Below are 13,593 nucleotides of genomic sequence, written 5' to 3'. Positions count from 1 at the left end.
ACTGATGATATAGGTTAAGTTTCGAATTCCTACTTACCACCACAAAGGAATGTACAGCACGCCAGAGAGAGACAGGAGGAAAAGCAACGTTGACCAGCTTCTTATGAAGTATGCAACCAAAGGAAGGGCCATATAGCCGATTGCATAAGGAATAAAAGCACCCACTGTCGCAAACGCAACCCGAATGGATTTCCCAAGAAGTTCAGATCCTGTAAGAGAACAACCAGGTCAAGGATAACTGTAAATCCAAATTATTGTGTAATTTTATTTCATTGTCTAGTGTCAGCACTCTGAAGGAAAACTATCCATGTTGATTCAGAAAATCTTTCAATAATTAAGGTGAATACAACACAAAATACAAAGTACAAACCAAGATGAGTGAAGAACATCAGCTGCAGATGTATGAACGCAGTCCATCTTATGTATGGTACATGATAGGGAGAAGGGGCAAATGTGATATTCAATTAAAAAGCAATTAACAACTGAGATGTCTAACAGACCTGAAACTGGAAATTATTACCTCCATCTACAAGTAAGTAATGACAGTTTCAATGCTCCACAACTATTTTATATTTTAAGTACTGTAACAGATGCCTTCATTACCATGTGTCAGGCCCCAATTCACCTTGAACTGCATTTCAAGATTTAAATTTGTTTACCTCTGCTTGTCTTAACATATCCACAGATTCTGGTTTACTCAACAACACCATCATCTGCACTTTGATGCCCTAATCCCAAGAAAGCCAGGACTCTCTATTACCTTTGTGGCTTATCATTTTACAGCTCACTTCTCAGAGTCAAAGAATCATATAGTTGTACAGCATGGAAACAGATCCTTCACTTTAACTCTTCCATGTGGATCAAACATCCAAAATTAATCAAGTCCCACTTGCGCTGACATTTGGACCATATCCCTCTAAACCCTTCCTATTCATGTATCCATCCAGATACCTTTTAAATGTTATAATCATACCAGCCTCTCCCACCTCCTCTGCAAGTTCGTTCCATATACAAACCACCACTGCGTGAAAACGTTGCTCCTTAGGTCCCTTTTAAATGTTTCCCCTTTCACCTTAACCTATGCCCTCTAGTTTTGGACTCCCCACCCTGGGGAAAAGACATTGTCTATTTACTCTATCCATGCTCATGGTTTATAAAACCTCATGGTTTTATAAACCTCTATAAGGTCACCCCACAGGGCTCCAAAGCTCCAGAAAAAATTGCCCCAAACTATTCAACCTTTTCCTACAGTACTTCAAACTCTTCAACCTTGGCAGCATCCTTGTAAATCTTTGCTGAACCCTTTCAAGTTTCACATCATTCCTGTAGCAAGGAGATCAGAATCGAACGCAGTATTCCAAAGGGGCCTAACCAATATCCTGTATAGCCCCAACATGACCTCCCAATTCCTATACTCAATGTACTGGCCAATAAAGGCAAGTGTATCAAACAATTTCTTCACTATCCTGTCTACCTGTGACTCCACTTTCAGGGAACTATAAACCTACACTCCAAGTTCTCTTTGTTCAGCAACACTCCCTCGGACCTTATCATTACAGGCCTAAGTCCTTCCCTGATATGCCCTAACAAAATAGAGTACCTCACATTCATGCAAATTTAACTCCACCTGCCACTCTTCAGCTCATCAACCCATATGATCAAGATCCCTTTATATTCTGAGGGAACCTTCTTCGCTGCCCATACCCACCACCAATTTTGAGGTCATCTACAAATTTACTAACTATACCTCCTATATTCACATCCAAATCATTTATATAAATGAAAAAAAGCAGTGGATCCAGCACACTAGAACACTGCTGGCCTCCAATCGAAAAAGCAATCCTCCATCACCACCCTCTGTCTCCTACCTTCCAGCCAACTTTGCATCCAAATGGCTAGCTCTCCCCGTAATCCAAGTGATCTAACCTTGTTAACCAGTCTAAAAGTGGAACCTTGTTGACAGCCTTACTGGGCTAGAAAATGCCCAGTGCTCTGCCTTCATCAATCCTCTTCATCACTTCTTCAAAAATCTAAATCAAGTTGGTGAGATATGATTTCCAATGCAGAAAAACCATGTTGACTAAGCCTAATCAGTCCTTCCCTTTCCAAACATATGTAAATCCTGTCCCTCAGAATCCCCTCCACTGACGTCAAGCTCACTGGTCCACAGTTCCATGACTTTTCCTTGCCACCTTTCTTAAACAGTGGAACCACGTTAGCCAACCTCCAGTCTTCTGACACCTCACCCATGACTATCGATGATACAAATATCTCAGCAATGGGCCCAGTAATCACTTCTCTAGGTTCCCACCATTTCCTTAATTCTGAGGCATATAGAATGTATCAGATCTGGTGTATAAATGGTTTAAAAATTCCCTGCCAAATCTGGCTGGGTCACACAAATACATCCTCCAGTCCTGCCCTCATCTGTTAACTCTTCACTATTCCATGATCACCCTGAAATGCAAAAAATAACCTATGACTACTTTTTCTCGCCACAAACTATTTACTTAAACCCTGTCACTAGTCTCTTCTAACTTCACCTGCAATTATAGAACAAAACGAATCAGAAGACTTTTTGGACTTTTTTGTCAATAAGACCAAGACCATCTAATTAATTCACAGATGGAAAGACCAGTAATATTTTGAAATGAGCATGCTGGTCATACTGGAGCTCCATTTTTAAGAACAACTTGGAAACATATGTGCTATTTGCCAGTTTTATTGTTTTTCTTCTGGGTTATTTCTGTGGCTTTCCCTCCCTTCCAGCAATCCAACTGAACAAACATCCATTGAACTCACCTTCTACTCTCACCATGAGCTCACACCCTTGCTGCTCCAATCTCACCCTGTCCAATCAGACACACCTCCAGCACTTTTAAGTCTATTCTCAATAAACTGTTCTTTCAACACTTCACCCATGTTAGCTGATAACATTAATGGCTTTTTTCTTCACATAGAGTCCTCTTCTCCTTTAAACTGGTGGTCATCAGTCCTCACAAATAACAAAGACTTAACCTCACAATCCATGCAAATCACATCTCATCTCCAACTTCCACCTCCACTCAAAGTTAATGAATATATATTGACTCCCAAACTCCATGTTTCTCCTTCCTTCAGGCCAATTTTTAAACCCCCTAGTTGGGTTTTTATTATTGCGGAGGAGAAAGTGAGGACTGCAGATGCTGGGGATCAGAGCTTAAAAATATGTTGCTGGAAAAGTGCTGGAATTCAGATTCCTGAAGAAGGGCTTATGCCCAAAACGTCAATTCTCCTTCTCCTTTGATGCTGCCTGACCTGCTGCGCTTTTCCAGCAACACATTTTTAAGCTTTTTATTATTGCCACAGATAGCTCTTACCAATTTGTAAATGAAATCTTTTGTGACCCAGACAGGGAGAGGACATGACCTCTTTGTCATTCTCAATCCATCTGCAACTTTTTATATGATTGACGCTTCCATCCTCCTGCAACACCTCTCCATCCAGCTGAAGGGGACCCCACTGTATAGTTCCATTCTTCTCTACAAAACAGTAGGTAGAGAATCAACTGCAATAGCTTCCCTTTCTGCTCTTGCTGAGTTACGTCTGGTGCCCCTCAAGTACTTGTCCCTGGCTGCTTCCTAGTCTTATCTACATACTATCCTTCAGTGACATACAGTCACAGAGTCATAGAGATGTACAGCATGGAAACAGACTCTTTGGTCCAACCCGTCCATGCCGACCAGATATCCCAACCTAATCTAGTCCCACCTGCCAGCACCCGGCCAATATCCCTCCAAACCCTTCCTATTCATATACCCATCCAAATGCCTCTTAAATGTTGCAATTGTACCAGCCTCCACCACTTCCTCTGGCAGCTCATTCCATACACGTCCCACCCTCTGCGTGAAAAGGTTGCCCCTTTGGTCTGTTTTATATCTTTCCCCTCACACCCTAAACCTATGCCCTCTAGTTCTGGACTCTCCAACCCCAGGGAAAAGACTTTGTCAATTTATCCTATCTATGCCCCTCATAATTTTGTAAACCTCTATAAGGTCACCCCTCAGCCTCCAATGCTCCAGGGAAAACAGCCCCAGTCTGTTCAGCCTCTCCCTGTAGCTCAGATCCTCCAATCCTGGCAACATCCTTGTAAATCTTTTCTGAACCGTTTCAAGTTTCACAACATCTTTCCGATAGGAAGGAGACCAGAATTGCACGCAATATTCCAACAGTGGCCTGACCAATGTCCTGTACAGCCACAACATGACCTCCCAACTCCTGTACTCAATACTCTGACCAATAAAGGAAAGCATACCAAAGGCCTTCTTCACTATCCTATCTACCTATGACTCCACTTTCCTGGGACTATGAACTTGCACTCCAAGGTCTCTTTGTTCAGCAACACTCCCCAGGACCTTACCATTAAGTGTATAAGTCATTCTAAGATTTGCTTTCCCAAAATGCAGCACCTCACATTTAGCTGAATTAAACTCCATCTGCCACTTCTCAGCCCATTGGCCCATCTGGTCCAGATCCTGTTGTAATCTGAGGGAACCCTCTTCGCTGTCCACTACACCTCCAATTTTGGAGTCATCTGCAAAATGCAGATGCAAAATGCTCTCATCCAAAACATTTCGATCCTTGTGGCACTCCATTGGTCACAGGCCTCCAGTCTGAAAAACAACCCTCCACCACCACCCTCTGTCTTCTACCTTTGAGCCAATTCTGTATACAAATGGCTAGTTCTCCCTGTATTCCGTGAGATCTAACCTTGCTAATCAGTCTGCCATGGGTATCCTTGTCGAACGCCTTACTGAAGTACATATAGATCACATGTACTGCTCTGCCCTCATCAATCTTCTTTGTTACTTATTCAAAAAACTCAATCAAGTTTGTGAGACATGCTTTCCCACACACAAAGCCATGTTGACTACCCTGAATCAGTCCTTGCAGTTCCAAATACATGTACATCCTGTCCCTCAGGATTCCCTCCAACAACTTGCCCACCACTGAGGTCAGGCTCACTGGTCTATAGTTCCCTGGCTTGTCCTTACCACCCTTCTTAAACAGTGGCACATGTTTGCCAACCTCCAGTCTTCCGGTACCTCACCTGTGACTATCGATGATACAAATATCTCAACAAGAGGCCCAGCAATCACTTCTCTAGCTTCCCACAGAGTTCTCGGGTACTGATCAGGTCCTGGGGACTTATCCACTTCTAACAGTTTCAAGACATCTAGCGCTTTCTCCTCTGTAATCTGTTGTGGTTCTGTTCGCCGAGCTGGGAATTTGTCTTGCAAACATTTCGTCCCCTGTCTAGGTGACATCCTCAGTGCTTGGGAGCCTCCTGTGAAGCGCTTCTGCGCTGTTTCCTCCGGCATTTATAGTGGCATAAGACGGCATACTTAAACTACTGGACTTGTGCCTCACAACACACTTCACATTCAATAACCAAATATACGAACGAATCAACGGAACACCCATGGGCTCACCGATCTCTGGACTCATAGCAGAAGCAGTAATGCAAAGGTTAGAACAAACAGTTTTACCACAACTTCAACCCAAACTCTGGGTCAGATACGTGGATGACACCTTTGTAATAATTAAAAACACAGAAATAGAGAACACACACCAGATCATCAACGCCACACTCACAGGAATCCGATTCACTAGAGAGGAAGAAAAGGACAACCAACTCCCATTCCTAGACGTGATGGTACAGAGAACACCGAACGGAGAATTCACCACAAAGGTTTACAGGAAAGCCACACACACAGACCAACTCCTAAACTATAAAAGCAACCACCCCAACACACACAAACAAAGTTGCATCAGGACACTATTCAAAAGGGCCACAACACACTGCAGCACACCAGAACTACAAAAAGAGGAAGAGGAACACCTATACAAAGTATTCGCCAAAAACGGATACCCTCGCAATTTCATCAACAGATGCCTAAGGGAGAGACAACGGAACGAGGACATGCCGCAACCCAAAGGACTAGCCACATTACCATACAACAACAGCATTTCTGAACTGACAGCCAGACTACTGCGAACACTAGGACTCATAACAGCACACAAACCAACAGCCACGCTCAGACAACAACTCACCAGAACAAAGGACCCAATACCCAACATGAGCAAAACTAATGTAGTGTACAAAATCCCATGCATGGACTGCACAAAACACTACATCGGACAAACAGGAAGACAGTTAACGATCCATATACACGAACACCAACTAGCCACGAAACGACACGACCAGCTATCCTTAGTAGCCAGACACACAGACGACAAGCAACATGAATTCGACTGGGACAACACTGCCATTATAGGGCAAGCCAAACAGAGAACAGCCAAGGAATTCCTAGAGGCATGGCACTCATCCACAGACTCTATCAACAAACACATCGACCTGGACCCAATATACCGGCCACTACAGCGGACAGCTCGAACTGACAACCGGAAGCGGCAGAGACAGGCCACTATAAATGCCGGAGGAAACAGCACAGAAGCGCTTCACAGGAGGCTTCCAAGCACTGAGGATGTCACCTAGACAGGGGATGAAACGTTTGCAAGACAAATTCCCAGCTCGGCAAACAGAACCACAACAACGAGCACCCGAGCTACAAATCTTCTCCCAAACCTCTGTAATCTGGACATTTTGCAAGATGTCACCATCTATTTCCCTACAGTCTGTATCTTCCATATCCTTTTCCACAGTAAATACTCATGCAAGATATTCATTTAGTATCTCCCCCATTTTCTGTGGCTCCATACAAAGGCCGCCTTGCTGATCTTATTCCCTATTCTCTCCCTAGTTATCCTTTTGTCCTTAATATATTTGTAAAAACCCTTTGGATTCTCCTTAATTCTATTTGCCAAAGCTATCTCATGTCCCAGTTTTGCCCTCCTGATTTCCCTCTTAAGTATACTCTTACTTTCTTTATACTCTTCTAAGGATTCACTCGGTCTATCCTGTCTATACCTGACATATGCTTCCTTCTTTTTCTTAACCTAACCCTCAATTTCTTTTGTCATCCAGCATTTCCTATACCTACCAGCCTTCTCTTTCACCCTGACAGGAATATACTTTCTCTGGATTCTCATTTTCTCATTTCTGAAGGCTTCCTATTTTCCAGCCGTCCCTTTACCTGCGAACATCTGCCTCCCATCAGCTTTCGAAAGGTCTTGCCTAATTGGCCTTTCTCCAATTTAGAACTTCAACTTTTAGATCTGGTCTATCCTTTTCCACCACTATTTTAAAATGAATAGAATTATGGTCGCTGGCCCCAAAGTGTTCCCCCACTGACACCTCAGTCACCTGCCCTGCTATATTTCCCAAGAGTAGGTCACATTTGGCACCTTCTCTCGTAGGTAGATCCACATACTAAATCAGAAAATTGTCTTGTACACACTTAAGAAATTCCTCTCCATCTAAACCTTTAACACTATGGCAGTCCCAGTCGATGTTTGGAAAGTTAAAATCCCCCACCATAATTACCCTATTATTCTTACAGATAGCTGAGATCACCTGACAAGTTTGTTTCTCAATTTCCCTCTGGCTATTAGGGGGGTCTATAATACAATCCTAATAAGGTGATCATCCCTTTCTTATTTCTCAGTTCCACCCAAATAATTTTCCTGGTTGTATTTCCGGGAATATCCTCCCTCAGCACAGCTGGAATGCTATCCCTTATCAAAAATGCCACTCCACCTCCTCTCTTGCCTCCCTTTCTATCCTTCCTGTAGCATTTGTATCCTGGAACGTTAAGCTGCCAGTCCTGCCAATCCCTGAGCCATGTTTCCATAATTACTATGATATCCCAGTCCCATATTCCTAACCATGCCCTGAGTTCATCTGCCTTCCCTGTTAGGCCCCTTGCATTGAAATAAATGCAGTTTAATTTATTAGTCGTACCTTGTCCCTGCCTGTCCTGACTGTTTGACTCACTTCTGTTCTCAGCTGTACCCATCTCAGATCAATCTCTTTCCTCACTATCTCCCTGGGTCCCATCCCCCCACCTTACTCGTTTAAATCCTCCCAAGCAGTTCTAGCAAATTTCCCTGCCAGTATATTAGTCCCCTTCCGATTTAGGTCCAATCCGTCCTTCTTGTACAGGTCTCTTCTACCCCAAAAGGGATTCCAACCATCCAAAAATGTGTATCCTTCTCCAATACACCAGCTCCTCAGCCATGCATTCATCTGCTCTATCCTCCTATTCCTGCCCTCACTAGCTCATCGCACTGGGAGTAATCCAGATATTACTACCCTTGAGGACCTCCTTTTTATATTTCTGCCTAACTCTCTGTAATCTCCCTTCAGAGTCTCAACCTTTTCCCTTCCAATGTCGTTGGTTCCAATGTGGACAATGACCTCCTGCTGACCCCACTCCCCCGTGAGAACATTCTGCACCCTCTCTGAGATATCCTTGATCCTGGCACCAGGGAAACAACACACCATTCTGCTTTTTCTCTGCTGGCCACAGAAACATCTGTTTGTACCTGGGAGTACAGAATCCCCTAACAAAATTGATCTTTTGGAAGCCGACGTACCCCTCATTGCATTACAGCCAGTTTCAATACCAGAAACGTGGCTGTTCATGTTACGTTCCCCTGAGAATCCATCACCCCTACATTTTCCAAAACAGCATACCTGTTTGAAATAGGTATATTCCTGAAGAAGGGCTGATGCCTGAAACGTCGATTCTCCTGTTCCTTGGATGCTGCCTGACCGGCTGCGCTTTTCCAGCAACACATTTTCAGCCCATATCCACAAAAGACTCCTGTACTAGCTGCCTACCTCTCTTATCCTTCCTAGAGTTAACTCATCTATGTGATTGCATCTGAGACTTTCCCCCCTTCCTATAATTGCCATCCATCACATACTGTTACCGTTGCAAATTCCTCATCACTTCTATCTGTCTCTTCAAACCATCCACTCGATCTGATAAGATTCACATCCAACAGCATTTATGGCATATATAACCCGCAGTAACCCTCAAACTCTCTTTACACTCCCACATCTGACAAGAAACATCTCCCAAAATTACAGCATTATGTTTTCACAGATACCTGAGTGATTCCCAGCTCTCGCTCTCTATTTCCTCTCTTGATTCTACACTATTGTTAAAACAATGGGAATGCTTAATCAACATGTAGTACGGGTTGGGCTGAAAGTTTCTCCAACTAAAAACTTCCACTTCACCACAACCTTCATTCCCTTGCTATTGACTCCAAACCTTTCCCCATAACGTCTTTGGCTCAAAGTGGCTACTTTATATTATACTTGGCCCCAAGATGAGTTATCAAATACATATCTGTGCTATCATTGAGACATCCACATGCTACCTCACAATTCAGAATAATGTGAGAAAGAAAATCACATAACTTCACTGAAGTCTCAGTTTATGAACTGCTGAACTCTCAACATTTCTTTTGTTATCTCTAGAGTAGACCAATGGAACATATTGCTGATCAACTATGAGGTCGTCCACTATTTTACTTTCCATGTCATAAGTTGTGCTAAATACCATATCCACATCACCCTTATGCTTGCTATTCTGCAGACTCTTCATCAAATAGCATCTCATTTCAATATTCTCACTCCTGCCCTTACACCCAAGTCCCTCCCTAGTCTTACTGTTCTTTATGTCCTTAGTTTCCTCCAAACTCACAACCTCGGAGATACTTGTGTTCCCCTAATTCTAGCCTCTTGAGCATCCCCAATTTTAACTTTTCCACTCATGGTGACTATGCTTTCAGTTTTCAATGACCCACGTTCTGGAATTTCCTTGCCAAACTACTCAACATTTCTAAATTTCCTACCTTCTATAAGTCACTCCTTGAAACTTACCTCTTCATCCAACTTTTCAGTTATCTTGCCTAATTTCCTCTTACGTAGTTCAGTTCCCAGTGTTACTTCATACCCATCTTGGGATGTTCAAGGCGTAACATAAATATTAGCTTTTGCTGTTGGTTCTGAAACAAATGTTGCCTAACCTCCTTGTTTTCCTTCCTGTATCCTTTCCTGTAAAGATGTGTCCACATTTTCAAACCTCTGTTATAATTAATGGCCACTTTTGGCCACATAACACACAAGACATCTAAGATCTCCCAGAGACAGTTTTGTCTTCCAGCCAAACTAATATAGGTGTAAATTGCACCAGAACTTGATGTCAATACTTAACTATCCCATTTCTATAATGTTGCCCATACTAGAAATGAGCCATTTGGGTGGACAAACTTGCACCATGTCAAGTATTAACATTGTGATGGCACAAAAAGTCCCAATTACATAAAACGTAAATCCCTTTAAATCTTTCTATTCTATCCTCATTTCCACTTTAGTGCATTTATGACAGACATTTTCTGTATCAAATGGAGATAGCTTAAAGGGACTGGAACCTCAGAGCGCAAACCTTTCCTAATCTGCGTACTGAAAATGTGCAGCATTTCTTCTGGGGCTCTATAGTTAGCATAAAATAATGGAACTCCCAAAAAAGAAATAATGTTTGTGAATATTATAATGCATAGAACAGTGGAATGACAATTAATACTCCTTCGACTCCTTCGACTTCCTCAGGCGGCTAAGGAAATTTGGCATGTCCACATGGACTGTGACCAATCTTTATGCATATACTATATAAAGCATTCTATCTGGATGTATCACAGTGTCATTTGGCAACTGATCTTACAAGTGTGAAACTCCAGAGGGTCAAGAACACAGCCCAGTCCATCACACAACACAGCTTTCCATCCATTGACTCCATCTATATTTCCCACTGCCTTGGGAAAGCAACTAATATTATCAAAGATCCCTCCCATCCCAATTATACTCTCTTCCAACCTTTTCCATCGGGTAGAAGATCTAAACTTTTGTATACACGTATGAATATATTTAAGAACAGCTTCTTATCCACTGCTGTTAGACTTCTGAATGGATCTCTCAAATTTTAAACTGAATGTTGATCTCAGTCTCTGTGCACCTTTTCTGCAGCCATAACATTGTTTTCGTCACTCTGTCCAATGGCCCTATGTACTTTGTAAGATATGATCTGCTAGTACTGCACAGTGTTACAACACAGAATAAACCTCTCTGCTAATTTAAACCTGACACACAGAGAAGCTCACCTCGCGCCATAATCTGTTAAGTCTCAAGAGGCAAAGAACTATCCCAGATTTCACTATTTAAAGTAAAAATTAACAATTTTATTCTTTAAGTAAAACAGAGAACAGTAACATCACTATTTACAACTCCTTTCTCTTAAACCTATCTTTTACCTCCCACTCTACAATACCGATCTGATAAAGAAAACCCTGATTAAGATTTACAAAAAAAAAATCATGTTTCAAAGGCAGTCAGCTTTGGTGATTTTCCTCTGTAGATTTTCCTCTGCGTCTTCTCTTCTTCGGTCTTCTACTGCACAACCTTTCTTAATGACAGGTAACTTTGGTGGTTTGGCAGTTCTGTACTTATTGGTGGCTTGGCAGTTCTCTCTCTAACTAATCAAAATGTCCGATTTTATATCCCAAAACTTCGGATCATTTCATTCAAATTCGATTGGAGTTTGGTATCTGGGCATAATTTAAACTGATTGGCCAAATGTAAATTTGTTTTTGTTCCATGGCAGTACAGCTCTAGCTATTTGTTTCAACCAAGTATTACATGTTTACATTGTTCAGCACTCTCTGTGCTGTCAGTCAGTTCTCATTAGCTTCCTCTCTCTCTTAAAGGTACAGTACACACCTACGACTTCATAACAACACAAAACAAACTTTTTCACTGTACCTAATTATATTTGGCAATAATAAATCAAATCAAATCAGAACATTGGAAGATACCAATGCTGCTTTAAAAATTCAATGATTTTACTGCTGTCACTGCTTTAGTTTAGAGACATGACCCCAATCAACATCTGCATGTTTATGTGCTGTTTCAGGAATGACAAGAACATTCAAAGGAGTTTGGGGACAGAAAGTGGTTTTTGTCAAAGTAGTTTGTGGATGAGCATCTTGGTCAAGTATTTTGTGTTCTGTCATAACTAGAAATGTGCACATACTCTTCAGTCTTGGGCCATAGACAGCTGATGGCACATAAATAAAGAAGCTGTACTGCTAAATTCATAGGACTCGGAGTTCTCAGTGAAATGTTTTGAATTTTTAGTCCAGCAATGCAGAGATCAATTGCAATATTTAATTGATCACTATATATAAGATCATATAATTTAGCATAATGTCAAGGAAGTATATCCAGGGAAATATTTGATCTCCCATAGAGAATGCTACCTATTTCAGTCTAAATTAAACCTGATGAGAACTCGCAAAGCTGAATACTCAGATTCTGCTATGTGAATCTGACACAGGCCCAGAATGGAACAGAATTAAAAGTACTTATATGCTTATATGACTTCCCTGAAAAGCTTGTTGCTGTGGTGAAAAATAAATCCCTTATATAACAAAAGCATTTGAAAGAACGTTCTACACCTAGCTATGCTAATGTGAGCTTATACATGGAGCCCACTAATTGGGGTCAGCAAACAGTCATTGGAAAATGTACTCGATATTTGTGGAAAATGGGAAACGTCTAGTTGCTTGTATTTTGTGAACTTAACACATAAAGAATAAATTTAAAGAAAGACTATCTCACAAGGGTGTAAAAGACAAAACAACCAACTACTTGGATCAAAATTCAGTCATTAATGATTTTCTTGTGAGAAAAACAATATGAGGAATGTGCAGGTCAGCAGAACACAAGTCCAGATTTTCCAATCCCAGTGCATGGGTTACACAGTAATTTCCTGTAAAAGTTAACTTTCCAATAGGCAACTACACCAGTTTCTGGAACATTTGCAAAAGTCCCACCCTTAAGTTACATCAGAGTCATCAGAGGGCTCATAATCCAGGATCCTAAATTCATGTTCCAGCGACATCCTATCTCTGTACCAACCTGGCACACTACCCTCTAATCTACTCAAAGAAGATTTTTTCAGAACCAGGTCCTTACTGTGGATGTCCCTCAGAGCACCATCTTACCTCTTTAGTTACCCACCTGCCATCCTCATTCACCAGGCACTATACCTCTTCTCTCACTTACTTTACACACTTACATCCTCTCAGTAGCTGCCAAAATGGAACTGAATTGAATTTATTGTCATGTGTGCTGAGGCACAGTGAAAAGCTTTGTCTTGCGAGCGATACAGGTAGATCACATAGTTAAATAGCATAGATAAGTAAATAATAGGTAAACAGCGGCAAAAACAAAATAAACCACAGGTACAGGTGAATGGTAAGGATTTGTGAGTCCATTCAGTATTCTAATAAGAGTAGGTAGAAACTATTTTGAAACTGGCTGACGCGTGTGTTCAGGCTTGATTGGTACAGTTACCATACTAGGAGGTGATACATCCAGACAGAATGCTCTCGATGGTACACCTATAAAAGTTGGCAAGGATATTCACCGGTAGGCCAAATTTCCTCAGCTGCCTGAGGAAAAAGAGATGTTGTTGGGCCTTTGTAACCAGTGCGTACACATGAAGAGTCCAAGAAAGCTTGTTGTTGATGACCACTCCCAGGAGTTTGAAACTCTCCACTCATTCCACCTCTGTGCTG

The 13,593-nt window shown here is 41.8% G+C and overlaps 1 protein-coding gene across 2 annotated transcripts in view; it reads right to left on the bottom strand.

Annotated features, from left to right (window-relative positions):
- LOC140492000 (organic cation/carnitine transporter 2-like) overlaps window positions 1-13,593 on the bottom strand; it is a 126,221-nt gene that overhangs the window by 60,821 nt on the left and 51,807 nt on the right. For both annotated transcript variants that reach the window (XR_011963463.1, XM_072590577.1), the window contains exon 4: window positions 38-209. Coding sequence is in view for 1 of the 2 variants with exons in the window: in XM_072590577.1 (XP_072446678.1) it covers window positions 38-209 (172 nt within the window). In the remaining variant the exon portion in view is untranslated. The remainder of the gene's footprint in view (window positions 1-37; window positions 210-13,593) is intronic.

Source organism: Chiloscyllium punctatum, chromosome 20, assembly GCF_047496795.1.
Source record: "Chiloscyllium punctatum isolate Juve2018m chromosome 20, sChiPun1.3, whole genome shotgun sequence".
NCBI classification, from domain to species: domain Eukaryota; kingdom Metazoa; phylum Chordata; class Chondrichthyes; order Orectolobiformes; family Hemiscylliidae; genus Chiloscyllium; species Chiloscyllium punctatum.
Note: the sequence above shows the minus strand (reverse complement) of the source record. Positions and strands in the feature narration are given on the sequence as shown.